This window comes from Hippoglossus hippoglossus, chromosome 9, assembly GCF_009819705.1.
Source record: "Hippoglossus hippoglossus isolate fHipHip1 chromosome 9, fHipHip1.pri, whole genome shotgun sequence".
In the NCBI taxonomy this organism is placed as follows: Eukaryota; Metazoa; Chordata; class Actinopteri; order Pleuronectiformes; family Pleuronectidae; genus Hippoglossus; species Hippoglossus hippoglossus.
Genome location: NC_047159.1, coordinates 11,464,790 through 11,492,657, shown reverse-complemented (window position 1 = coordinate 11,492,657; position 27,868 = coordinate 11,464,790). Strand labels below are relative to the sequence as shown.

The 27,868-nt window shown below is 41.2% G+C and overlaps 3 protein-coding genes across 6 annotated transcripts; all 3 read left to right on the top strand.

The window, feature by feature from the left end:
* The first annotated feature begins 50 nt into the window (after positions 1-50).
* On the top strand, positions 51-15,319 carry c9h9orf64 (chromosome 9 C9orf64 homolog). Of its 3 annotated transcripts, none has more exons than XM_034594643.1 (8): positions 51-207; positions 1,019-1,215; positions 2,099-2,246; positions 3,783-3,895; positions 4,548-4,691; positions 5,497-5,692; positions 5,774-5,958; positions 15,096-15,319. In XM_034594643.1, exons 2-8 carry the CDS (start codon positions 1,027-1,029, stop codon positions 15,138-15,140), a joined length of 1,020 nt encoding a protein of 339 aa, XP_034450534.1. In that variant the 5' UTR covers positions 51-207; positions 1,019-1,026; the 3' UTR covers positions 15,141-15,319. The 3 variants fall into 3 exon arrangements, with proteins under 3 accessions (XP_034450534.1, XP_034450533.1, XP_034450532.1); XM_034594642.1 differs by having other exon boundaries at positions 53-207; positions 5,774-5,967; positions 15,105-15,319; XM_034594641.1 differs by lacking the exon at positions 15,096-15,319 and having other exon boundaries at positions 60-207; positions 5,774-6,354.
* On the top strand, positions 9,171-23,728 carry LOC117767216 (kinesin-like protein KIF27). 2 transcript variants are annotated; one of them, XM_034594645.1, is made up of 4 exons: positions 9,171-9,481; positions 10,280-10,477; positions 11,927-12,527; positions 23,717-23,728. In XM_034594645.1, the coding sequence occupies exons 1-3, from the start codon at positions 9,184-9,186 to the stop codon at positions 12,481-12,483; spliced, it is 1,053 nt and encodes a 350-aa protein (XP_034450536.1). In that variant the 5' UTR covers positions 9,171-9,183; the 3' UTR covers positions 12,484-12,527; positions 23,717-23,728. The 2 variants fall into 2 exon arrangements, with proteins under 2 accessions (XP_034450536.1, XP_034450535.1); XM_034594644.1 differs by lacking the exon at positions 23,717-23,728 and having other exon boundaries at positions 11,927-12,683.
* On the top strand, positions 17,994-27,624 carry LOC117767212 (kinesin-like protein KIF27). Its single transcript, XM_034594634.1, has 16 exons — positions 17,994-18,180; positions 19,562-19,863; positions 20,456-20,653; positions 20,776-21,752; positions 21,951-22,094; positions 22,187-22,264; positions 22,410-22,612; positions 23,200-23,276; positions 23,398-23,535; positions 23,785-23,999; positions 24,508-24,678; positions 24,774-24,965; positions 25,102-25,329; positions 25,809-26,007; positions 26,141-26,631; positions 27,153-27,624. The coding sequence occupies exons 1-15, from the start codon at positions 18,176-18,178 to the stop codon at positions 26,542-26,544; spliced, it is 3,531 nt and encodes a 1,176-aa protein (XP_034450525.1). The 5' UTR covers positions 17,994-18,175; the 3' UTR covers positions 26,545-26,631; positions 27,153-27,624.
* Positions 27,625-27,868: the final 244 nt, after the last annotated feature.

The window sequence follows — 27,868 nt, the reverse complement described above, 5'->3', positions numbered from 1 at the left end:
TTGGTTTAGAAGACATAACACTATATAGAATAATAAACTGTTTATTTTGCGTATTCAAAACGGAAATCGTTCTTCTGGTTTCCTCCCTTGGCTTCCTCTGATTGGTCAGTAACCCTGTGACGCTTGCACAGCGGATGCTCTGATTGGTCGACAGCGGGAACCCAGGTAGTTGGAAACACGAAGCAGCAGGAGACTATCTGCTCTTTGGTAAGTAATATCCAATCATGAAATAAAGATCAAATCAACACTGTGTCGCCGAACAGGAAGTTAAAGAATGAAAAGCTGGTCGGTAGATTCCCAGTGTTGAAGCTGTTGATGATGTAGTTTGTGTTGTGGTGTCGATGTTCTGCTGTTGGTGCACTTTGATCGTTCCGTTCGTAGAAAGGAAACGTGTGACGCCAGCAGGCTTCTCACTGACCCGCAGTCAACACTGATCCTCTCAGGAAAAGATAAATCATCCAAAACCGAACATGAAGAGTAAATCACGTGACTGATCACATGAAGAGGGAGAACGTGGGCTTCATTCAGTCACACAAAGTGCGGAATAGTGTCGTAAAAATCCCGAGAGCCAGTGATGATTCATTTATTTCACTAACACCTACAGTCTAATATTAGGATGGCTCTATTCTTGTATTTTACTATGTTGTGTTTAATTCATTGTATGTGAATAGTATTTGTTTCATCATTTTGTATTCATATGAGATTTTACATAATTTTATACCACTACAGTACATATTCACCCCATGAGATTCTTTTATAATAATCTGAACTATTATCTTTAATTCAACCATTCAATTCTTTTACTTTATTTTACTTGCACATATTTTCATTTATGTATGGGTGATACAAAGTGCTGTCGATATATGCTGTCCTGTTCCAAAACGTGTACGTCCTAAAAGGAGGGTTTCATGGGTTTTTATTTTTTATTTCAATCTCTTTTGTTTGGTGGATTTGGTGGATTACAAGTACAAACAGATCTATACCCTGGTACAGTACTTGATTCCTTTGCTTCACACAGTATCCGTCATGGAGATGCCTCTTCTTCCTCGTGAGTCCGGCCGGTTCGTGGCAGAGCGGAGTCAGGACGTGTTCGTGGAGGAGGAGGGGGTGCAGAAGGCGGCAGAGATGCTCTACTCTCTCCGACACAGTGACGCTCTGACTGCCAGTGGCTGGACAATGGGGAATCCACTGGCCCCGGCACCGTCTTCTGACCAGGGGAGTTTGTCAACAAGTGGAGCCTCCCGGAGCGCTCCATAAGTTTTCACTTCACACATAATTAGTGAAAAACAAACTACATGTACTGTATGTGTGTGTTCAATGAAAAGGATTCAGAAGAAATGATTCACTGATGTTCACTAGAGTGGGTTTCGGTTAGTGATAAACCTCGAGGCTCAGGCATGGAGAGGGAGGACAGAGAATCCATGAATGAATGCAAATATGGAAAAGAAAGAAAGCAAAACACAAACTCAAGCTTCAGTTGGTTTCTGATAGTTTATTGTCTCACTTAGCCTGTATCATCCCGTTGCAGATATCTTTCATCGAGATGATTTAGTGTTTCTTATGACATTTAAAAGTAGATCATACAACAGTCAGTCGATTCATCGGTCAACAGAAAATTCTAATTAGCTACTTTTCTGATTGATGTATATCTATACATCTTATATAGGTATGTTGGGGTTTCAGAAAGCTGGCCAGAAAAATCAAGAGATCTGAATAGGTCACATGTGGCTTTACGACATTGTGCCATTCTTTTACTGATTTATGATCTTTTAAAAAACAAGCAGATTAATCAATATTGACGTCATTGATTTATTGCAAACACTATAAATCGGCATTTCACAACTGTTTATCCACTGGTTAAAACAAATGTCGAGCCTGGTCAATATCAATGACTCCTATTTAGTGAAAAGTGTTCAAGAATTTCATAGTGATGGGGTAAAAAATCCTTCAGAGGATAATTAATGAGCATTATCAACACAAAGCAAAGCAGACGAACGGTTGCATTAAACCCATTTGCATTAAAGTGCATTTATTGTGTCTTTTTACACAATAGTCTTCATGTCTCTCACTTAATAACCTTTTTGCTTTAACTCTTCAGGCCTTAAACTGGGTGTTTGTTGTCGACACCATGAACTTCTCCTTCTGGCCAGATGAAGAAACTCAGCAGTGTGAGGTGACACATAAAGGGACCACGTACACAGGCTACATGACACTTTGTGCTGCCATTCTCAGAGCCATGGACGAAGGTGAGAGCGTGTTTAACAAATCACTGAATGAAGGATGGGAGGACACACAGAATGTAGCTTGTTCCTGGATAAAGGTGCAGTCATGGCAGAATTTCATTTAGGTTAGCTCCTTAACAGACACAGGTTAGTGTTCTTCAACCCTTTAGATTACAGTCATAGCCCCCGTCTCTTTTGAAAATATCTGTTTTTAGACATAAACTCCAGAAGCTTGGGTTCTGACATGAGTTTGCCTTTCACATATAGGAACACCCCAAGTACAAACACACACACACACACTCGTACACATAAAGCAATGGTTTAACAGAGCACCCAGAAATAAGAAACAATCAGTAAAAACAGAAACTGAGGAACTGATGAAACACTATGCCACCAATCTACAGGACTTGTACAAGTGCCCATAAGGAGCTGCCCGCTCCACTTGAAGACACCCCCCCCCCCCATCCAAATGGCTCCTCCAATTCCTATGAGGAAACACTAGAGGCAGAATAAAAATCAAAAAAAGACTAAAAATACTGAAGTTACAGAAGCATGGTAGAAATGTAAGGATTTGTGTTTGCCCTGCCTGTGTGATGGAAATCTAAGGCCTTGAGTTGTAGCTCTTGTGTGGAAAACACTTTGGAGCTTGAACCAGTTTGGTGTCAACATCTGTTGGATTGATCCATGGGTCTTAAAATGCTTTGCATAGATAGAATGGAGACATTTTTTAAAAATGTATAATTTCTCAAAGGATGAGATGACCTGTCTATGAATAACGTGCATCATTATTTTTTAATAGTACTTTGGATTATTCGGTACACATGGCAGAGCAGAGTATTGGAGTTGTGGTGATGCATCGTAGCTGCTTCTAACATTTGTGGAGCAACTTTTCATGAAAACTTCACAGAGAAGAAAGCAGCTTCTCCTCATGGAATAAACAAACATGCTGGGAGATAGAGATGTCAGAGTGATGAAGAAAAGGCAGGACCATTCTCTGACAGTGAAACACGACATCTTTACCTTTTTTCCCAAGCTGATTTATCCTCTTTGACAAAAGCTTTGTCTCTGGAGAAAAAGGGACGTATACTCAAACCTCCTCTGATGTCTCTCTTCGATTATCTACCCTCTTTGCTGTTGTTTGGCGCTGCTGTAGCCACTTGTTGTGCACACGCCCTTTCCTTGAACCTGTACTGCTTGGAAATCGCTTGTAGCTCTGCGTGTGCCCGTGCATCAGTCATAATGAGCGGGAATGACTCCGGATATGAATCAATTATGTCTCATATGGAACAGGGCTCTCAATGTGTGGTAGCTGTGGCCTTTATAATTACAAGAGACTCTCCCAGAATAGCACAGGTTGCTTTGTTACAGGGGAGGGGGATCTGGAGGGTTAGACAGCAGCATGAGATCAGAGCAAATGATGTCCTTTGCGAGAGAAATGGTTACTGTGGAGTTGTATGTTTTTACAGCACACTATAACTTCATAACTTAGCAGCTTCCTCTCCACTGGTTCCTATCTAAAGATAAGTCCACCCAGAGGTTTCTCTTGTCCTCTGTCTGCAGGTATACACATCACCGATCCAAAGTACTTCTCCCAGATGAGCGTGGAGGAGCTCGGACACATCCTTCGATCTGACAATGAAACTCCCATGCCGATGCTGCAGGCCCGCCACAAGGTTTGAGCATTATCACCATAATGTCCCACAAACACCAGGAAACTGGGGATGTAAGGATACGCTTCATCCACACATCACTTCAGTAACCTTCCTCTGGCATCTCAGTTTGTTTCATCTTCAGTGCCGTGATGAAGATGATGTCTGACGTCGTGCTTTGCTTTTTCTACTTTCCGTTTAAAAACTGCACAAAAACAACACGTGACGGCTCTGAACGCACAGCTGTCTCTTTAATTTACACTGCACAAAACTAAAGCAGTTATTTTCAGCCGAGAGAAAAACAGATGTGGTGAGAAAAACAGGATGCATCATCTCATCCCTCTAATCAATAGGAAACGAACGCAATGTCAAATTCCTGCAGGGTATGTTAAGTGTCTGAGATCGTATTGTCTCATGTCCTGCTGTATTCATGTGGCAGCTGTGTACACATGGATTTTTATGTTCATCCCAGATTGAATTATTTAATCCTAAATTATTCGATTTTTTAAAATGTTTTTGGACAGATTTTCACGAGATAGATGATATTTTCACTCATGTAATTATTCCGCTGTGTGTTCTCTATCAGTGTCACACAATTACCTCAACAAGTGTAAGTGTGCATGTTAATCTCCTTCTCTTCATTGTTGTCAAATGTGAACTGACTGTGTCTACCTAGGTGCTGACTGAAGGCGGCCTCGTGTTGCTGGAACATGGCGGAAGTTTCCGCAGTTTTATCAGCCAAGCCGGGAATGACGCCCGCAAGATGGTTGAGCTTATTGTGCAGAAGATTCCTTCCTACAAGGACGAAGCTACATACGAGGTCAGAGTTATGTTGCAATATTTACTGCAAATACTATGTTCATGTTTTCAGAACTTTTGGTCTTGTTGACTTAGTGTGTCATCCACATCACAGGCAAGACAACATTCATCCCATGTGCTAAAATAATCCCAATCTCAGGGTGGATATGTGGCCAAGTACATTTGGGAACATTTTCTTTGAGGATTTAAGAATTTTTTTTTACACATTTAATAAATGTACTGTACCATTGTGACACTTTAAATACAAAGTCTAACTAGAAAGTCACTCTGTAGTGTTTACCTCCGCCAGCACTTTAACATATCAGTTCCTTAATGTTCCTGTTTAAAAAAAATCAAGATCCATGAATTATTCTCTGAAATCAAGGAAGGTTTAAAAAAAAACACCCTATCCTACAATGTTAATGAAAGTAAAAAATGTAATGTGCTCCTCCCTGACCCATCTCACATCCTTCCACCAAGTTTCATGGAAATTAGTTTGGTTGTTTTTGTGGAATCTTGCAAAAACAAAACATGTATAAACATCTTGAAAGAATATAGGAAGTGTATGTGATCTGAGATAAACGTATGGATTTGGAGATGATGTATGTTGATGTAAGAGTTCCACCTTCTGGCCAAAGACAATATGGCAATATTTCAAATTCTCTCTTTATACTAAATACAGTCAGTGAAGGAGCTAATTATAGTATGTGCGCACACATTGTTACCGATATATTATCTTTGTGTAAGAACATCTGTCTGGTAATAAACAACAATGGTTTAAGAACAAATAAACAGAGGTATGATCCTTATTGCCCTGTGTGTTGTAGTGCAAGAGAATCTCACTGTACAAGCGAGCCCAGATCCTGGTGGCAGACTTCTGGGGTGTCATGGAGGCCAGAGGAGAAGGAGACATCATCAACATGGACTGGCTCACCATGTTTGCAGACTACAGGGTCCCGCAGGCTCTCGTCTACCTTGGAGTGCTACGTTACTCTGACACGCTGATGCAGATGCTGAAGAAAGGTGAGACAGAACAAGAGTGTTTGTGCATGTAGAAGATAATTATGAAATAGTACAATATAATCCCTCTGGCTCTTCTTTCAGGTGAGCTGCTGTGTTCAGGGGACAGGAGGGAGGTAGAGATCCGAGGTTGTTCGATTTGGTCCGTGGAGCTGATCAAAGATCAACTTTGCAAACTGGTGCAGGAGCGAGACGGACAGACATGTAGCATCAACTCCGCAATCATAGACTTCTACCTGTGGCCTTACGCCAAACAGCATCATAAAGAGATGGCCCACATTCCCATACACCGCACACGCTGTATTTACTACTGATGAGCTGTCTGGCAGCCGCACATACAGGAGCCTTGGCACTGGTGCCTCTCCCTGGGATAAAGCCAAGCATGTTCCTGTGCCAGAGATACATACAAATGAGCTTCTCTCAATCTGTAATGGAAACAGGTGGGAAGTTTTAATGTGGCTGGTTTGTCTGTGTGGGTCGTATCACCGTTGTCCATTTACAGTCAATGAAAATGTTTACTGTTAATGAGATGGAACATTTTCTAACAAGTGATCTCAATGTGCATACTGTAAATCTGCTGCAATTTGAACCAACACTAACAGTGTTGGCGGGATTGAACTGATATATGATATATGTCTACCTTTGCATGAATATTGTAATAAAATGAGGTGTTTTTAGGAAAAATCATAGCAGTGAATAATTTTGTGTATTGAAGTATAGGCTAAAGTTCATATATCACAGTGAATCAGAAATTTAGAATCACAAAATGTACAAATAAAAGTATTTTTTAATAAATCAATTAAAATGTATGAACAGCATAACAAAATGTGAAATTGAATAAGCTATCATTACTTTACTATATATGTATATGTACGTACTGCTAAGTTAGATGGATTCATCTGCAGCCTTTATTTCTAAATGCTCATGTGAATGTAACTTGTTTTAATAATAAATCAATCAATCAAATGTTATTTGTAAAGCCCTGTAATGAAGGGGAATTCATTACTAGTAGCTGTAGGCGTATGCCTTGTAAATATTGCACAATTGGGGTTCTGTATTAATTGCACTTTAACAAATATTTTAACTATGCACATAAATAACAGCACTTCACACTTTCATAACAGTATTGGCACTTTATTGGCAGGATTTGCACAGAACTTTTTCAACTTTGAATATTTGCACACTTTCCAATCCAGTCATTGATTGTTTGAGACTTGTGGAGAGGTTTGACCAGTGATGGAGCTGTCGTCCTGCAGGTGCTGCGGTGTGTAGTCAGCTCAAAGAGGAGGGAGTTAGATAAGTATCCGACAACGACGGTTATAGAAACATATTCATAATTTATTAACTAAAGTTAAATGTGTGTGCATCTGTATATATATATATATATATATATATATATATATATATATATATATATATATATATATATATATATATTATTAAAGTGTGGTTACAATAGTTTGATGTATGTTAAAGTGCGTAAACACTCCTCAGTCCTTTCCTCTGTTCGCTCCAGGGTGTTACATCCAAATAAGTCCCGTGGGGAACGAACACCAGATAAACGTTCCAGGAGGGACCAAGTGGGAGGATAGGCAAGGGGGGGGGGGGCTCTATAGTTGGTGTATATTTATATTTATTTTATTTGAATGTGGGGATATAGTTTTGGGGTTAATATACTGCATTAGAGTATATTAATTGTAAATAGGATGTTTCAAGTGCTTTATAAAATTGTGTCTAAAAATCTAGCAGATACTAAGAAATAAGGAACGCCTGGGAATGGTAGATTCCAATGAGGTTAACCAGTGGCATAGTATTTAAGGCGCCAGTTTACCATCATTTTGTGGCTGCGTGGATCACTTTTGGTTGCTGTCATTTTTGTCCTTGCTGCTAAAAAAAATTAATTAAATCTTCACGTTGATTGTTACACCTTACCATCCTTTCTTGCTCATTTTCTACTGTATCATCCAGCCACTAATGGTCATTCTAACAAGCCCATATTCACAAATCAGAATTGTGTCACAGGGTTTAACAAGGTGCGACATCCTCTGCCCTTAACCCTCAACAAGAGTGAGAAAAAACTAAGAAAAACCCTATTAACAAGGGAAACAGACATAGAAACCATCAGAGAGAGCCAAATGTGAAGGATCCCTCTCCCAGGACGAACATAAGTGCAATAGATGCCACGTGTAACTGAGAACATCAGCAAAATATCAGTATTTACAACATTGATTAGAGGAAACAGTTTGTAACAAAATAATAAGGCAGCCCTTCCAGAAGAGGGCGCTGTTGCCACTAGTTCCTCCTTCTATACAGCTCTTGGCCGCCTCCCCCCGTCCACTGCAGCGGCGGCGGTTTCCTGGGCAACCGACAAGCACTTCAGTTGAAAAATCATTGTTATCATCGATCAGCTTCTTTCTGAGAAAATTCCATTATCTATGCAAGTAAATCGGTCACATCAGATTTTGACCTTTTGAAGCATTTGAATTTCTAGCACTGAATTTTTTTTTACATTGAAATTATGCAGTCATATTTTTGCCACTGAATTTCAGTCTTCAAATTCTATGGATGTCACTAAAAAGGCTCCTTTGATGACTGGGAAGATGAATCTTCTATGTCATCAAAGGAGCCTTCTTCATTTAGCCGAGCTGGATTCCAAAAAACAACCAGAACTTCCAGCTTGATCCTGTGGAACAAAGTCTAGGTCCTCAGCAACAGAGATTTCTGACTCCTCATCCTGTTCTTCATACAGTATCTTTTTGACCACTTAAGCCGTGAGTCTGAAATGATGGGGACCAGCCATACTTATACTCTGGATAAAGAAAATATAAAGCATTTTCAAATGCGTACCAATCAGTCTATTAAGTATTTACTGTTATATTTTGAGTTTTATTTTGTTGATCTAGCTATGGCTAGCTAGCCAGAAGAAAACTAGCTAGCTAACAGCTACTTAGTGTTGTACATTCTCTTTCTCACTAGTAATGGTATGTAAAATAAGACTTGCATGCATCCGATGTGCAAAAACAGCCTTGTGAAATGTATGGTAGGTGTTCTGTAGTGAATACATACTGTATGAATCATTTGTGACCCATGTTGTGGATTAGAAGGGTAATGATACAAAAAAGAGTTTTATTCAAAAAGTGACGAAGGAAAAATTATTATTAATAATTAAAAGAGTCTGGTTTGCAGCCAATGACGGAGTCAGCCTTCTTAATCAGCTTGTTAAGTCTGTTGCTGTCACCGTTGTGGATTTTAGTAGTTTAATATATATACTTAGAATTTTTAAAACTTGTATTTTTGATTCTGAATTTGTGAACATTGAAAAATAAAAGTGAAAAATAATTTGAAGACTGAAATTCAGTGGTAAAAAATACAAATGCATAATTCCAATGTAAAAGAATTCAGTGCTAGAAATTCAAAGGCTTTAAAATGTTAAAATCCGATGACACTGATTTACTTACTTGCTTGCTTCTCCCCCGTGCCTTCACTTCAGCATCATGAGCGAGGTGTGTGTCAAGGTGGCGCTGCGTGTCCGGCCGCTGCTTCCCCTAGAAGTCCTCCAGAACCACAAGGTATGTGTGCGGATAGTACCGGACTCCACTCAGGTTATGGTCGGCTCCGACCGACTCTTCTCCTTCGACCACGCGTTCGGGCCCACGGCCACCCAGGATGAGGTGTACAACTCCTGCGTCCAGCCGCTGGTCGAGACCCTGCTCCGGGGCGACAACGCCACTGTGTTCTGCTTTGGACAAACCGGCTCAGGGAAGACGTACACGTTCGGAGGAGGGAACCTGGGTAGGTTTTACTGAGAAGCTCCTCAACATCAGTCATTCTGTGATTACATTTCATATCAACCAAAAAGTAAAGAAATCAGTTTGCTTCTTTGCTAAATAATATAGTTGTTCCCATAATATACCCCTTAAAGCTTAAGGTCTTAGGAGTTTTTTAAATAGTTACTGCCGCTGCTATCGTGACAAATTGGGGCTACGCTTGCGAGCTAGTTCAAGCAGCCAACTGAAGCTGCGCTACTCCAATCATGTGACATACCTCACTCTCCACAATAATCTATAATACACACCCACCTTATTAGGCGGTTTATTTAAGCAGAGACAATTTCCCATCACTACCTTTGTTTGCGCTGTTGCGTCAGCATTGCTGCCAGTTGCTTCAGCCCCTCCACCACCCCAGCATCCACCTGTAGGCTCTGACGGGGTTACAAGTATTTGCTCATCACCCCCATCATATCTATGTAATCATATCTGGGGGAGTGATTTAGTCTGAGCCAAAAATCATTACTGTTTAAAGATTAGAAAAACTGGAGTATCACATCGTTACTGTATGTGCAAAGCAACCCTTTATTTCAATTATGAGTTTTATTCCTTCCTCTGACCTTAAATTAATGTAATTCATTATTTTAAGTGGTTATCCCATTCAACCATCCAATTTCTACTTCTTATCCAGATTAGGTTTAATCACTATTTAAATAGAGTTGCTGTTGGAGTGATAGTTAAAGAGAGAAAAGAATGATTTTTTCCATTTCACTCTGGCAACGTGTACTTTATTACTGTCTCTTCTTTCTAAAACCTCTCTCAGGTGAGGAAGGAGGAATCATTGACCGTGTGGCCGAGAATGTGTTCTCGTTGTTGGGGGAGAAGAAGGACGGTGATGGAGTTGAGACAACAGTGCGTGTCACATATTTGGAGCTGTACATGGAGGAGCTGCAAGACCTGCTGGAGTCTCATAAAACTGACAAAGAGCTTTTTATCAGTAAGAACGACAAGGGAAACACAGGTAATAACATCTTTTTGACAATTGTGAACAAATATGAATTTATTTTTACATGTTTACATGTGAGAGAACAAGCTCACAACATTTTAATAGTATGGCTACATGTTATCCTTTGTGGATTTTGTCCTTTCATCCACCCTGCATCTATTTGTTTCAACCAATCCTGTTGAAGGACATGCCATTCAGTCATTAGTTGCTCCACAGTTATTATGTCACTTGTTTTCCTTTCTTTTTTAATAATGTACCGAGAGTGTACTTCAGAAAAAGATCACTGAACCTCCATAAGGTTGGCTGGACATGCAAGACACAACTTTAAGATTAATTCATAAATCAGAGACCAACATAATGTAGCATTCAGTTTTTCGAAAAATGAATTGCCATGTGTAGTAGGGGTATATTGTTGTTGCGCTATATTGACATTTATTGGAGGCGGATCGCCACTTCCGGTGTCACAGGGTTTTTGTTTGTTTCTTTTTGTTGAGTTTCCATCATTCTGTTCTTTTATAGTTGTGTACATGAGAAGGTTGGGTATTGTGTTGAGTGTCTTCTTGGGAGGTGGGATGGCGAGGAGTAGTGCCGGAGTTAGAGCGAGCGTTTTATTCTGAAAGCGCTATTACTCGCGATTCCGCTATTGTACTTCCTCTTTGCTCTGGACTCTCTCGGCACGTACGCACTTTCTTTGCTCTCTCCACTTTTGTTAGTGTAATGTTGTAAATAGGAGAATAAGTTACTAGAGATGTTATGTGATGTTATTCTAGTGATTTCACGTTAGTCTTTGGTGTTGTCAGTTATTTCTGTTTCTGTGTTAATCTGCATGTGGATAAAGAGGTGTGTCTGCTGCGAAGCCGCGGTGCACATGTATCATCAGCATGCTTACTGATGACTGTTTTTGTTAGCTGGAAGCTAAAAGTAACGATATGCATGTTATACAGGCTCTGAGCATGCAGCACACTCATGAAAGCCACTGTTTGTGTTTCCACCATTGCAGATATACACTGGGGGTCAGTGTGAATAAGAAAAGTTGGTGAAGGTCCCAGTTATCTGTACGGCTGTTGCTGTGCAAGAAAGAAATCAATTGGGAAGACATTTCCTTGGGAGTTCTCTTCATGGTTATCCACAACGCAGAGTTGAAGACACTACACATGCACCTCAGAAATAACTTTGAATTAGACCCCTGTGACTTTGTGATGGTCGTCCTACAAACTCTATACCCCTACATTGTAACACAGGATTTCCATTGTAGATTCATAGACTCCAAACCCAAGCGATAACCCTGGTTACATCTGCAGAGCTCGTTGATCAGTGGAACTGCAGAAGTCAATATATGTGATCAGTCAAAATCACGGTATTGATAAGCTGAATAACATTAAATGATAGAATAACATTATTTTGGGGGAGAGTAATGTGTAAAAGCATTACAAATAATCACTGTGTGGTTCTATGTGTTTCCAGTGGTGGTGGGAGCCAAAGAAATAGTCGTCACCTCAGCAGAGGAGCTACTCTCCGTTGTAGAGGTGGGTAATGTTCTGCGCCACATCAACACCACAGGGATGAATGAGCACTCCAGTCGCTCTCACACCATCCTCACCCTTCAGGTCGTCAAAGGTTTCCCCAACAACAATCCCTCCTTCAAGTCTTCCTGCTCCTCCAAACTCTGTCTGGTCGACCTGGCCGGCTCGGAGCGTGCTCGAAAAGGGAACAAGGGCTCACAGCACAAAGAGTCTGCTCATATCAACAGGGGCCTGCTCGCACTGGGAAACGTTATCCGTGTCCTGGCTGACCGTGCTCGTAACAACTGCAACAGCACACACATACCATACCGTGATTCCAAGATCACCCGTCTCCTCCAGGATTCACTGGGAGGCACTGCCCATACAGTGATGGTGGCATGTGTGAGCCCCTCTCACCACAGTGTAGATGAGACTGTGGGTGTTTTGCAGCGTGCAGCTAAGGCTCGTCGCATCCGCAACTGTCCGACAGCCACATCTACTCACACTGAGGCAGACTAAGAGCTCGGACAAGATCTCCATGGATGCCAGGTAATGATATAAAAGTTAAAAAAGAAACATCACACGGCCATTAGAGCAAGACGCTCTGGAGGCACAGCTGACAGAGAACAGAGGACTTACTGTGACGGACAGGAACATAGAAAACATCTGTTCAAGAATCTCAAGGCCAAATGTCTATTCTATGAGACTGGGAGTGGGCGGAGAGTATTACTTCTTAACCTAGAGGATGCATTAATATGTAAGCGACCGTTTGCACTTTTGTTTTTGTATTTATTGTTTTGGCATGGAAAGATAGAGTTGTGTTTTGTTCATTGAACAGAAATCCTCCATTATACCATCCTTCCTACCCTTCATCAACCTCACCTCTAATAAATGGTTAAATGGCTCTTGGATCCGTGTTTGAATGTGCACACCAGCTAGAGGTTCTACTGTCCAGTAATACAGCACAACCGAAACACATCATTTATAGTCTTTTTTTTCTTAACTGACATAATAAAAAATGCTGATTGATATGATCTATAGATTTCAGAGGTTTGGTAAATTAAAACTAAACTAAATATCAGTGTGCACTTTGATTTTTGTTTGTCCTTCATATAGGAGAGCCATTCCCTGTTCCAGCTGGAGGAAACTATTGAACCCTAATTGTTTTTTGGCTAATTGATTCTAGTCTTTGTTATATCTTAATTGTATTAAATATCTACAACAAAGCCATTCCCTGTTTTACAGAAAGCCATCGAATACAATGTATACATAAAAAAACTGGTTCCCAACGATAGCGAACAAATACCAACAGTAATGCGGCACTACTGACATCGGTGGACTCATCTAGTTGTAAAGAAAAAATTGGGCTGCCTTTAATTCTTTCCACAACCTGGCACTGTATGTCCGAGGTCATTTCTAAAATTCGCAGACTCACTGTGTCGTTTGACAGCGGGACTGTCTGCAGCTTCTTCGCGGCTGACTCCCCGATTATCTAGCGGCACATATCCACAGCGGCAGGTAGCACCAATTCCTCCGCTATCGTGAAGGCTTTCTTAGTCTGTGCCACACGTCTCGCGACCAAGTAGCTGTCTTTCAATGCACATTTTGAGTTTGTTGTCAAAGAGACGATAGACCTTTTCTGTGTTTGTAGTCCATTTTCTTTTCTTTTGAAGTAGTCGACTGCAGTGGCGGCTCCTGCCAAATTTCTCAGGGGGGCGCAATTGTTGCGATGATGGGTAAGGTTACCGGTTTAGTGGGTAAATAAACTCAAGTCAGCTAGACATTGTCTCATTGACTTACGTACATTTGCATAAAATGTGTTTTTCTGGTCACCTCACATAGCAATACCACCAGTAACCACAAGACAAGGATTGTTCCTCAGGCTACATACTCTACAGTTATTTTGTAGACAGGTCATCATTACAATTAATTTGGCTCTAAAATGACTGAAAAATCCACTGTGGTCAACAGATAAAATGTCATCCATCAGTACCTTTGAATATGAAGAGACCTGTTTTGCCATTGATAAAATAAGTGAGTCATCAGATAACGTTTTATTTAAGGTTCAGCAAATCAAGAACATTTATTTTGTAGCTAGCTGTGTTATTAAACAAAGAAATTATTGTTGCCATTGCCTTCTATTTATAAAGAGCAGTGGAACTGGGGCTGACAATGTGGAATGAATCAAACATTTTGTTTCCATTCAACTAATGGAAAGATATGAGCGCAGTCACGTCCCACACAATCACTGTCCACGTGCAGCTTTGATGTCTCGTGTTTTTCTTACCTCCTCTGGCAGATGACGCATGTCAGTGACGCCAGTGGTTGTCCACGCTGTGTCCCTGCTGACGTCGGGGTGAAATAGAAGACAGGTAGCAAAACAAGGCGTTAGCTAGTTCTCATCCTGTTAACCATGTTTCCCGGTCCTACCAGCTCCGGGGAAACCCCCGCTTATAACATCTCCCTCCTTTTGTAGATGCATGCTTGATGTTTAAATTCGGTCTGTGTGGTCCTACTTCTTTGGTTGCCAATTTATCCTGATTGCTACGACGACTGAACTTTTCTTTTAGCGACGCGATCGAGTTGCTCCCGTTAGCCATGACTGTGACAATGATGTGCCGCGTAATCATGGGTACGGCGTGATTGGACCGCTCAGGTGCACGTGTAACAGCTTACGTATGACGAAATCACGTTAGTGCGAGCCCTCCCGGAAGTCATAGGGAATGCCTAATTTGTACCAACGTACAAATTTCTCGTTTTTTGGTGGATTAGTAGCGTTACTGTCGTTGTCTTTCCGCTTAAGAAACTTTTCCATCACTCCAAATACTACAGTCTAGCGGTTAGCATTAGCTCACCTGTCACTGGGCGTCTCAAACTGATGACGTATGCGGTCGTCGCGGCCCACTCGTATCAAATTGAAAACATTTCACGGCCCAGTAGAGGGCGCGCACGACGCACAAATGGGCCGGGGCCCAATGGTTGAGAGAGTCTATTAAACTTATAAAGCAGAGAATTGTTTCAAATGTGTGTTGCAGAACTCTTCATTCCACATGAATGAGCACTTGGATTCACCTTGTGCCTCTTACCTGGCCCCTTGTTTGGAAAGCACTGCCAAACAGCATCATAAAGAGATGGCCCACATTCCCATACACCGCACACGCTGTATTTACTACTGATGAGCTGTCTGGCAGCCGCACATACAGGAGGCTGCACTTCCTCAGTGTGCAGCCTTGGCACTGGTGCCTCTCCCTGGGATAAAGCCAAGCATGTTCCTGTGCCAGAGATACATACGAATGGGCTTCTCTCAATCTGTAATGGAAACAGGTGGGAAGTTTTAATGTGGCTTGTTTGTCTGTGTGGGTCGTATCACCGTTGTCCATTTACAGTCAATTAAAAATGTTTACTGCTAATGAGATGGAACATTTTCCAACAAGTGATCTCAATGTGCATACTGTAAATCTGCTGCAATTTGAACCAATACTAACAGTGAAAATAAAACATTTTGATGAAATATGTTTTTTTTACTTCCTTTACAGAAGTGTTGCAATATAGCTACATTTCTGCGGATCATATTCCTGAAAACTATTTTAATTTAAAAAAGATTTATATCATATATTTTATACATTTACCAGATTATATTAAATCTAGTAAAATGTACCTTTGATTATAGTTGTTTGGAATGGTCAAACAGAAATACTTTCAATGTTAAGAAGAAATACATTATTTGTACTAACTAAAAGCAGCCAGAATGTGTAGTCACTTGATTTTACAAGTCTGAAATTTCATTTCCTCAAAATCTTTAATTTTTTTTTTTAATAACTCAAATCATATGGAAGCATCCAGAATTTGGGCAGGTGGACAGGAAGAGAAGGCAAGAAGGGAAGCAACAGTTTACAATAAATATATCAGGAAAAGGCAACTGTATTACCTCAGGTGGGATGGAACTGATATATAATATATATATCTACCTTTGCATGAATATTGTCATAAAATGGTGTTTTTAGGAAAAATCATAGCAGAGATTTGTACTGGATAGTGAAACATTTTGTGTATTTTGTATTGAAGTATAGGTTAAAGTACATATATCACGGTGATCAGAAAAATAGAATCACAAAATGTTAAAATAACGTATTTACAACATTGATTAGAGGAAACAGTTTGTAACATAATAATAAGGCAGCCCTTCCAGAAGACGGCGCTGTCGCGTTCACGGCCCACGAGTTCCTCCTTCTTCGACGCTCTTGAACGCCTCCTCTGCTCTCGTCCACTGCAGGTCTGTGGTGGTGGCGGTTTCCCGGGCAACCGACAAACAGTTCAGTTGACAAACCGTCCTTATCATCCTTCAGCTTCTTTCTCATAAAACTCCATTATCTATTCAAGTAAATGTAAGTATTTTTCAATTTTATTTTTCAATGTACACAATTTCAAAAGTATATATATTCAACTACTAAAATCAACACCGGCGACAGCAACAGACTTAACAAGCTGATTAAGATGGCTGGCTCCGTCATTGGCTGCAAACCAGACTCTTTTAAAGTGGTGGTGGAGAGGAGGGCTTAGAACAAACTGTTATCCATCATGGTCAACCACGAGCACCCTCCCCTCCACCTAGTGGACAACAGTATGGAGAGATTGCCTGCCCTTAAGCAAGTACTGCAAGATATAGCCCAAGAGCGGAATGGTGAAAGATGTATTGAGGCTCCAGGTCTGCTGTCACAGGTAGATCTTGACTTCATTGTGCATCTTGTTACCCCCCCCCCCCCCCCCCCCCCCCCCATAAAGTGTTTGGAGAAACAAAACTTCTCTCTGTTATGCTACAGTCTTCATCACTTGACTTTCCAAAAGCTGTTGACTTAGTTGGTGCTTTAGTTCAAACACTGAATGACTTCAGGAAGGAGTCATTCTTTGATAACTTGTGGGATGAGGTGTAGAACATTTCTGAGCAGCGCGATAAAGCAACACAGCCAGCTGCAAAACAACAAAAAAGGCTAAGCTCTAAACCTGGTGAACACTGTAGTGACTACTGTTGGACAGAGAGTCAGAATCAGATAAAGACAGGTTTCATACAGCTCATTGATCAGATGCTCAATGAGCTTAAGAGGCGGTTTTCAAAGACAAACTGGGACATAATGAATAGCATCCAAGCTCTAAACCCCAATAGTGATGTATTTCTGAAAGAGACAGCTGTGTTTTCATTTGCTCGATTGTATGATTCAAATACTGAGGACTTGAGGCATGAACTCCGTCAGTTCAGCCGAATCTTAGAAAGCAAAATACAGACCAGTATGCAGAGAACCTCTAGTAAAGTAGAGCTGGTACTGTTCATAGAGCCATACAAAGTGTTTTTCGAGCTCTGCAGACTCTGCAAAATAGCAGTCGCGATTCCAGTGAGTACTGTTGATAACTGATGAGCTGATGAGAGCACTTTCTCTAAGAGACTGGTTCAGCTCCGCTGTCGCAAAGACAGATACAGGAAATCTTTCCTGCCCACAGCAATAAGACTGTACAACTTCTCACCTCTTATAGTTTCTATCCACTATTGCACATGTTATAGTCATATTTATTTATTTGAGTCATGTTTAAAACAAATACTGCAATATAACTACATTTCGCATATAAACAATCTGAACAAATATCAACAACTAAACAGCTTTAACACCTTTTCTTTGTTCCCACTTTCTCTTTTTCAGTGATGTAAACTCCACCGTGTGCTGCCAGGATTTACTACCGTAAAGACGGAAAAAGCAGTGCAGGTTAAAATAAGACTACCGTAAGTTCAAGGAGAGTTGCGCAGGTAAAATAGAAACGCTCTTTCACAATCTAATAACAGGTCTGAGTCCGTATAGCACGGCTTCTGGGTCCGTACCGGACCGCGGTCCGCCTTTTGGGGACCTATGGTAGATGATCGTAGGCAGTTTTATTCGCTTCAGCTCACTCTTCAGGTGAGTCTGTGCTCTGACTGTGCGCAGCCACCTTCCTTACGCCCCAGCCCCACTATCTATCTATCTTTTATGTCATCAAAGGCTTTTTGATGACTTAGAAGACTTGAGTCTTCTATGTCATCAATGGAGCCTTCTTCATTTAGCCGAGCTGGATTCCAAGAAAAAAAACAGAACTCCAGCTTGATCATGTGGAACAAAGTCTAGGTCCTCAGCAACAGAGATTTCTGACTCCTCATCCTGTTCTTCCTACAGCATCTTTTTGACCACTTATGCCGTGAGTCTGAAATGATGGGGACCAGCCATACTAATACTCTGGATAAAGAAAATCAAAAGCATATTTTCAAATGTATATCAATCAGTCTATTAAGTACATACTTTTATATTTCGAGTTTTATTTAGTTGATCTATCTATGGTTAGCTAGCCAGAAAAGAAACTAGCTAGCTAACAGATACTTAGTGTGGTACATTTTTCTCTTTCTCACTAGGAACAGTGTGTAAAATAAGATTTACATGCATCAGATGTGCAAAAACAGCCTTGTGAAATGTATGGTAGGTGTTCCGAAGTGAATACATACTGTATGTGTCATTTTTGACCCATGTGTGTAAAAGTGATGTAGAAATACAAAATTTCAGTTTGTTTATAAAGTAAGAAAGGAAAAAGGAAAATAATTCTTTGTGTTAATCAAAAACAAGATATTTAACGAACACTTGGAATATTAAATGATAAAATACATTTATTTTAAAAATATAGCAAATAAACACTCAGCCATGCATGAATTAACACAGGAAATGAATACAGGTCATTTTTGACCCATGTTGTGCATTAGAAGGGTAATGATACAAAAAATGATTTTTATTCCAAAAGTAACAAAGGAAAAATTGAAATAAGGATTTGTGAAGATCAAAAACAAACAAATGGCGAATACCTGAAATACTGAATGATGTATTCACTGCAAAGATATACAGTAGAAAATTAAAACTGAGCCGGGTCACTTTTGACCCATTGTCATCAATCTTACTGTGCGCTTGTTTTGTTGAGACCAGAGGTTCGAATCCCTTATCGTTACTTTATTTTTTCTAATCCTTGCTAAAAGTTTATATTGACAAAAATGAAAGACTACGACACAGAGAAATAAACATGCACAGGTTTCTCTTATTCTTTGAGTAACCCGCTGTAGATGAATCATCGTTAAGCATACGCACCTCCTATGGGGACACATATAGCAAACTTTGCAATATGACCACAATCCGTTTTAACATGAAATACACAATCAGTGAATACACTCAGCCAGAGTTGTCATCTTTAGACAGGGTATTTTACTTACTCCTTCGACCGTCACAGTTCCAACAAAGCATGTTGCAAGCAACACAGGACGTCACATGACCTGATTGGCTGGAGGTTTGGTTGGACGTGAGACAATCGATTGCTTTTCCCTGGTATCCCAGATGTTTGATCTGAAATTTTGCAACAGAATTTGTGAACATTGAAAAATAAAAGTGAAAAATTTGAAGACTGAAATTCAGTGGCAAAAAATACTGGATGATGAATGTATAATTCCAATGTAAAAAAAGTCTTTAAAATGTCAAAATCTGATGAGACTGATTTACTTACTTACTTACTTTACCGTTGCTTCTCCCCCGTGCCTTCACTTCAGCATCATGACCGAGGTGTGTGTCAAGGTGGCGCTGCGTGTCCGGCCGCTGCTTCCCCATGAACTCATCCAGAACCACAAGGTATGTGTGCGGATAGTACCGGACTCCACTCAGGTTATGGTCGGCTCCGACCGACTCTTCTCCTTCGACCACGCGTTCGGGCCCACGGCCACCCAGGATGAGGTGTACAACTCCTGCGTCCAGCCGCTGGTCGAGACCCTGCTCCGGGGCGACAACGCCACTGTGTTCTGCTTTGGACAAACCGGCTCAGGGAAGACGTACACGTTCGGAGGAGGGAACCTGGGTAGGTTTTACTGAGAAGCTCCTCAACATCAGTCATTCTGTGATTACATTTCATATCAACCAAAAAGTAAAGAAATCAGTTTGCTTCTTTGCTAAATAATATAAATGTTCCCATAATATACCCCTTTATTCTGCTAAATTTATTTATCTGCAAAGCTTAAGCTCTAACGAGTTTTTAAAAATGTAAATGAAAATAATAAAGTTATTCTAAGTTAGTTTAGTGGTTATCCAATTCAACCATCCAATTTCTACTTCTTATCCAGATTAGGTTTAATCATTATTGAATTAGAGTTGCTGTTGGAGTGATAGTTAAAGAGAGAGAATTATAATTTCTTCCATAACATTAATGAAATAAACTTATAAAATCCTTTTTTTATCCCTATTGGTTTTTGTTGATAGATTTCATACTTTTGGTAGTATTACATTAAAACGTATATACAAGTTAATCTGTGTGGTGTTAAAAAGACGTCTTAAAATATCTCAAATTCAACTTAAACTCACAGGAGAGATTTTACCCAGAATGTATCTGACAAACATTTCACTCTGGCAACGTGTACTTTATTACTGTCTCTTCTTTCTATAACCTCTGTCAGGTGAGGAGGGAGGAATCATTGACCGTGTGGCCGAGAATATGTTCTCGTTGTTGGGGGAGAAGAAGAACAGTGATGGAGTTGAGACAACAGTGCGTGTCACATATTTGGAGCTGTACATGGAGGAGCTGCAAGACCTGCTGGAGTCTCATAACACTGACAAAGAGCTTTTTATCAGGGAGAACGACAAGGGAAACGCAGGTAATGAAAACATCTTTTTGACAATTGTGAACAAATATGAATTTATTTTTTATTTTATTTTGGGGGAGAGTAATGTGTAAAAGCATTAAAAATAATCACTGTGTGGTTCTATGTGTTTCCAGTGGTGGTGGGAGCCAAAGAAATAGTCGTCACCTCAGCAGAGGAGCTACTCTCTGTTGTAGAGGCGGGTAATGTTCTGCGCCACATCAACACCACAGGGATGAATGAGCACTCCAGTCGCTCTCACACCATCCTCACCCTTCAGGTCGTCAAAGGTTTCCCCAACAACAATCCCTCCTTCAAGTCTTCCTGCTCCTCCAAACTCTGTCTGGTCGACCTGGCCGGTTCAGAACGTGCTCAAAAAACAGGCAACCGGGGCTCACAGCTCAAAGAGTCTGCTCATATCAACAGGGGCCTGCTCGCGCTGGGAAACGTTATCCGTGCCCTGGCTTACCGTTCTCGAAATCGCAATGGTAACAACGGCAACAGCACACACATACCATACCGTGATGCCAAGATCACCCGTCTCCTCCAGGATTCGATGGGAGGCACTGCCCATACAGTGATGGTGGCATGTGTGAGCCCCTCTCACCACAGTGTAGCTGAGACTGTGGGTGTTTTGCAGTTTGCAGCTAAGGCTCGTCACATCCGCAACTGTCCGATAGCCACATCCACTCACACTGATGTTAAATTATGTCCTACAAACTGGGACCCTGGCGAGGCTCGACGAGGGGAGCTGGAGTATGAAGTTCAGACACTGAGAGAGCTGCTGAAGGAGAAGCAGCGAGAGATTGAGATGCAGAGGGCAGATGGAAGAGCTGCTGAGGAGGAGAGCATCAAAAAGTCAAGCCAGATGAGGTTGTCTGAGCAAGATCACAAGATGAACCCATACCAACTCCTAACACAGGAGGCTGCAGCTCTGCTCACAGACATCTCCAGACAATCTTTCGGGCAGCGGCTGCAGGATTGGCAGGAGAGACTGGCAGTCGTCGCTAACGCACATCCCATCAATGATGAGGTTAGACATTCAGAGGGGGCTGGAGACCAGGCAGACCATGTTCGAATATTAAAACTCAGACAAGATCTCCAAGGATGCCAGGTAATGATATAAAAGTAAAAAAAGAAATATCACACGGCCATTAGATGAGATAATGTGAACAAATGCAGTAGACGCAGTAGAGCAGTAAGATGTATGGCCAAACAATCCTGACTTAAAATTGAAGAGGGCTGTAATCAATTATAAACTATTCATTAATCTAGGTTAAAAAAAAGTCATATTTTACTCTCTTACCTTTAGGGAGCTCTCAACATAACGAAGCAGCTACTGGAGCAGAAAGATGCAGAACTGAGACATGCACAAAAAGATGTTGAGAAACTTATTCACGAGAGTAAAACCTGCCTGCAGGACTTAGAGGAAGAAAAGGAGCGTAATCGTTTACAGGTGAGAAGTCCGATTGACCTGCTGAGTAGAGAAGGACACTGCAAATAAAAGTTCCAAAGTGACAATGCATGTGTGTGTATGAATGTTTTCAGACTGAACAACTGGTGGACCAGCAGATTGTCATCGATCGCCTTCGCGGCAAGAAGCCCCACTGCGTCCTTCCCAGGATGGTAGGTATAGCTGCACTGTTGTTTTCTGTAGGTGTTTGTGCATGTTGACACAAAGTGTTACTACATACATTAACGTGTGCAGCCACACACTCTGTCGCTCATGGCTCTGTTGTGCATGTTTCTGTCTGAATGCATGTATTTGTAGAGTCACTCCAGTACCCAAGCCTATTCCCTGGAGAGGGTGATGGCCTCCTTTAAGATACGTGGACACCTCCTCCTGGCTGAGCTTGAGGAAAAGGATGAGGTGCGCTGTCCATTCATTAAACAGGCAGAGGGCAAAGATAGCGTTCAAGAGAAGGAGGAGGAGGAAGAGGAGGAAGACGACTGTGTGGGCAAAATGGCATTTAGGTGAGTGTTTGTATAAAATAAGAATTCTGGTTCTTCCTGTGTCAAGACAGCAGTGATGGACTGCAACAAATACAATTCTAGTAATGGCCTGTGAATCACAAAGTTTCTGTTAAATTTCTGCACAAATAGTTACTCAATTATCCAATTCCTGTTGAATGAAACGGTGTGATAACATTTGTTTTTCACTTGCTCTTGCTCTGTAAAGCAGTGTGTGTGTGTGTGTGTGTGTGTGTGGGGGGGGGGGGGGTGCAGGAGTGCACTCTACAATTTTGGCGTCAAGGATGACAGTGTTTTGTGCTGTCAGTCACCTGCCTGTTCAGACAAGGTCAACATTGTCTATGTCACTTTAGCTGCTGCACCTCAGTTGACCTCTCACAAATCATACAAACACTGAATTTTACACCTCTTCAAATTTTGAAGTAGTAGAAACACTGCGACTGCAACTCTCAAAGGATGCGCAGTATCATACATTTTTAAGGTGTAACAGTATTTCCCCTACAATCCTGTTTCCTTGTGTACTGCAGGTACGCTGTCAATAATCAATAATCTTTGATTCTGAAGTCTGCTTTTTATTCCTGTTTCTTAAGGCGTTATTTAAACCGAACATGGACCCACTCGAAGATGAACAGGAATCCATTAGTACAACAGTCTCAGCGAGTCACAGGTGCACTTAACTTGTATCTGACTTCATTTCACAGTCTTTTGTTTCCTTGTCCTGTTTTAATTAGAATTTCATATCTAAGAAGCTGTTTAGCTTTTTATAATAAGTTACAATTTCTTCACAGGGACTGAGGCAGACCTTGCCAAACAAAGCCATGTGAGGAAGGGTGGACTGAGAGCCGGTGTAACTCAGAGAAGGATCCAAGATCTGTCAGTCACCATGGTCATGGGATTGGAGCTCATCAAAGAGCTGGACAAAACGGGTGTGGTGCTGTCATTACTGTATATTCCTGTGTCTGTGGATTTTCTCTTCATGTCATTTGGAGCAGTTGAGCCCTTCATGTGATTTGATTGTGCTTCAGAGCGTTTAGAAAAGTATAAACCGTCAACCACGGTCTCAATGAGGGAGGAAAAAGGCATTTGAAGTCTCAGATAAACTCTGAGGACAATCTACCTCTGGCAGTGTATTTATTTGAATCTTCTCTATAAAGTTGTGATTTTCGTCCTGACAGACAAAGAGATCCAAGCAGTGGAGAGATGTGTCAGACAGAGTCAAGACGGCAGAGAAGCTGGCATACTGGCAAAACTTTCAATGCACAGCCGGCAGGTCCGATCAGAGGTGTATCGCAGCCTGCAACACACAAGTCTGCAGAGGGAACAGATTCAGACCAGCCTCGGGCAGCAGAGACAGACGGCTGACAACAACACAGAGCCTGGACCGAGTGGGGTTAGTTGCACACTTTAAAAAGTAACATCAAACATGTCTAGTTGATGCAACAGGAAAAGTATTGTGTCAAGCTCTATGCACGTTTTGTTGATACAAACTTTTCAAACTTTTTTAGTTGATGGGACAAAAATTAACAAATTCCAGAATTTGTTTTTTTATGTTTTATATGTGATCACTCTAGTATCTATTCCACAGCCAGTTAAGGTAGTAAATATTCTGGAGAGACAATGATTTATCCACACTGAAAGTGATTGACAGAAGAGATTTGAGTGTTTGTTTGCGGGAAAGGTCAAACAAAAAGACGTAACTGTTTGATATAGAAGCAGAATACATTTTTAAAGTTAGATTTTTTAGTTTTTCACTTCAGAAATGCATTTTTCTTTTGTGTACAAACTCTCCTCACTATGTCACTTGTTCTATCTTCTGAATTTTTTGTGTCATCTCCCTCCTCCTCTTTTGGCTCTTTCTAACCCTCCTCACACTCCACACGTCCTTGTCCTCGCTGTAGACACATCACGGCAGTTGGTTGGAGCAGCATGAGGAGCTGGTGCTTCAGGAGCAGGCAGAGCTGCAGGAGCTGCAGGAGGAGCTGAGGAGTAGAGAGGAGGTGGTCCAGCGCAGAGAGACCTGTCTGCAACAGAAAAAACATTTGGAGGTCAAGAAGCTGCATACCAGCAAGGTTAGTATGTGTAAAGGTTTTGAACATAATTCACCCACATGTCTGTTTATCAATCATTGGTATCTGGAAGTTTTTCTTTATCTTTAACTTTTCAGGCTCTGAGTCAGAACCTGCTGCGTGTGTCTGTGCAGTTGGAGTCTGTGGAGGAGAACCTGCGGAGCAGTAGCAATACAAGGCGGACTACAGGAGTCACCACAGAGGAACTGGAGAAGGAGAGAGAAAGGCTTCGAAAGAGGAAAGACGCTCTGGAGGCACAGCTGACGGAAAACGGAGGACTTACTGTGACGGTCAGAAACAAAGAAAACATATCTGACGTATTAAAAATAATCTGATGGATATGATCGATAGATTTCAAAGGTTTTGGAACATAAAACTAAACTAAATATCAGTGTGCACTTTGATATTTTGTTTCTCCTTATATAGGAGAACCATTCCCTGTTCCAGCTGGAGGAAGCTATTGAAGCTCTGGATGCAGCTCTGGAGTTTAAAAACGACTTCATCCGGGACATACAGAAGAAACTGTCCATCACCGACTCATCGTCCTCTCAGTCACAAAACACTGAACCTGCTCAGCTCTGTGGTGTCAGCAGGAAGCTGAAGCAGCTCTCGCCGCCTGAGGCTTTGGAGCTGCTCGTCAAATATTTCAACAAGGTAAAATAAGAGACCCTCAGCTCTACATACAAAGCCAACAAGCTTCCTTTACACTGTTTTCATTATTTCCTTTAAAATTAAATTTGATTCTACAAGTGAAACTCAGGTTTCTGAGTGAGTCAGCACTCAACCTGAGTGCTGACTTCTTTTTTTTATTCCAATTGAGATTTTCTCTCACACTGTTATTTATATACCATTGCTTTCTCTCCATGTGATGTGATGTGAGTAAAATATGAGTCAGAAATACAGCAGAACTGTATTTGTAATGTTAATTCAATTGCACCCCTCTGCCTCCCTAATGCTCCCCTCTCAGCCCTCCATCTTTCTTCTGATATCATTTTATCAACTATTACTATTGTCCTTGTTTTTTCTCTGCAGGTTTCAAAAGGGTCAGCCAGTGTCTTTGTTATTACACTGTGTAATAATATGTTCCTCTGCTGTGTTGTCTCACTCTCACCCACCATTGCCATCCTCTTCAGGTTGTTTGTCTCCGTGAGACAGAGCGCCATTTGCTTATACGTTGTAAAGAGCTGGAGCTTGATGCTGATGAACAAGAGTGGACAATGAAGAAGATGAAGACCACCATGCAGTATCTGGCCCTGGATGCAGACCGCAGGCTCATACAGCTGCACATAGATTACCAGAAAAACATCCAACTACTCCTGCAGGAACTTCAAAGTGAGGAAATATGCCACTGTACAGCACTTTGAATTGCTCTGTGGCTGAATGCTGCCATATAAGTTAATTTGCCTTGCCATGATATTTGTGAAGAAATGTTGTTTCATAATTGTTTTTTTCTGTGTGTGTGTAGAGGATGAAGCAAAACAACAGGCTCTCCAAGACAGACTGCAGCATGTGGAGAAAGAACTATTTTACTACAAAAGCTCCTGTCGGCAGCTCAAAAAGAACCTCAAAGAGCATTTCAGTGGCAGCCCAAACCCTGACGTTCAGCCCTCACAAAAACCTGAGCACCACATGCCTGATGACAACCACATACAAACACACAGATGTGTGGCTAGTGAATGTGAGGAAAGGTTTGAGATGACACCAGTTCGTTTGAATCGCAGGGACCTGAGACAGATATTCCCAGCTGACCTGCAGATATCTGGTTCTGCCACAAGCAGGCGACAGTCTGCTGTGGAGACTATCTCAGAGGCAGTACTGGGGGACTCCTTAGAAGTGGCCAGACCTGCAGACAACACTGCAACCTTCTGATAATCTTGTGTATAGTCATAAAACAGTAGCTCACCTTATAGTTATCACCAACGCCTCTGACTGAACTGATTACACTCCCTTTACAACCACTGTTCATTATTGAGAATATAGGACCAGATGTTAAATATCCCTTGTACGTTTGAAGGTCATCTGCACAATTTAGGTTACCAACTACCAGTAGATGTTAGCAGGTGTTAGTGGTCACCAGCGGATGTTAGGGACATGCACCTTAGCCTTAGCGCCATCAAATTTGGTGTGGCTTGTAATCGATGATACAGGCTGAACTTGACAGTACGTCAGAAGGTAAATCTGACTGGCAACTGGTTTGTATGGCAGTACTATGAAAGCTATGTGGCTCAGTAGATGAGACACCATTAGCTCTATGGCTTTTTTAACTAAACAATTTCTCTTTTTGAACATAGGACAAGATGGAGAATACGTAATTTACGTTCTGCCGCACTAATTAATGCCTACTGCCAGTAGATGTTATCTGATGTTAGTGACCACCAGCAGATGTTAGGGACATATCTTCAGTTGTGTACCTTAGTGTCATCAGGTGTTTTGGCCTTTTAATCACAAGACACCCTCTTCTAAGGCAGGCCCAGTGCAGGTTGATCAGACCTGGGTGCATGTACTTATCATCCGGGGGCCCATTTGGGATCTTTCCTCCTGATCCAGAGCCATTGGCTGCAGCGTTCTGCAGTATGCAATGTTTATTTTATGGTCTGGCGTAGGACCTGTCCATGAATGCCCAGATCTTTCAGAGAAAACATCTTCAACATGTTGTTAAATATTGTTAAATCTCTATGTAATGTTTCCCCTAACCCCTAACCCCTTATGAGGAGAATGGCTATGTTGTCCACCTGTAATCCAAAGCACTGATTAGCACTTAAAGCGGCCTCTAATACAGCATGTTTACTGCCCTACAACAGTAATGTGTTTCTTATGCACTTGATTTTTACTGTCTGTGTGGACTATGTACCTTTAGCTACACTTTACGTTGTCAGCTGTGTGAATTATTTATTGTATGTGTGGCTCTATTGCAGTAAAACATATTAAACTTATGAAGCAGAGAATTGATTCAAATGTGTGTTGCAGAATTCTTCATTCCATGTGAATGAGCACTCAGATTTACCTTGTGTTTCTTAAAAAGGACCCAGCCCCTTGTTTGGTAACCACTGCAATAAACCACCCATCTGTATAAAGTGGTTCACCCTCAACCAGGAGCAAATGTAAAGCTTTCAGATTGTTCCAGTATAAAGAGTAGAGTAATTTCATATAGTAATTGTTTTTTACCTTTGATACATTTTACATTACAGTTAAC

Bases quoted from the DNA above. Each gene is read 5' to 3' on its own strand.
- c9h9orf64 (XM_034594643.1), top strand. From the start codon at position 1,027: ATGGAGATGCCTCTTCTTCCTCGTGAGTCCGGCCGGTTCGTGGCAGAG. The intron at 1,216-2,098 runs GGGAGTTTGTCA...TTAACTCTTCAG, and splicing joins CGGCACCGTCTTCTGACCAG to GCCTTAAACTGGGTGTTTGT. The intron at 4,692-5,496 runs GTCAGAGTTATG...TGTGTGTTGTAG, and splicing joins AGGACGAAGCTACATACGAG to TGCAAGAGAATCTCACTGTA.
- LOC117767216 (XM_034594645.1), top strand. From the start codon at position 9,184: ATGAGCGAGGTGTGTGTCAAGGTGGCGCTGCGTGTCCGGCCGCTGCTT. The intron at 9,482-10,279 runs GTAGGTTTTACT...AACCTCTCTCAG, and splicing joins GTTCGGAGGAGGGAACCTGG to GTGAGGAAGGAGGAATCATT. The intron at 10,478-11,926 runs GTAATAACATCT...ATGTGTTTCCAG, and splicing joins GAACGACAAGGGAAACACAG to TGGTGGTGGGAGCCAAAGAA.
- LOC117767212 (XM_034594634.1), top strand. The intron at 19,864-20,455 runs GTAGGTTTTACT...AACCTCTGTCAG, and splicing joins GTTCGGAGGAGGGAACCTGG to GTGAGGAGGGAGGAATCATT. The intron at 26,008-26,140 runs GTGAGGAAATAT...GTGTGTGTGTAG, and splicing joins ACTCCTGCAGGAACTTCAAA to AGGATGAAGCAAAACAACAG.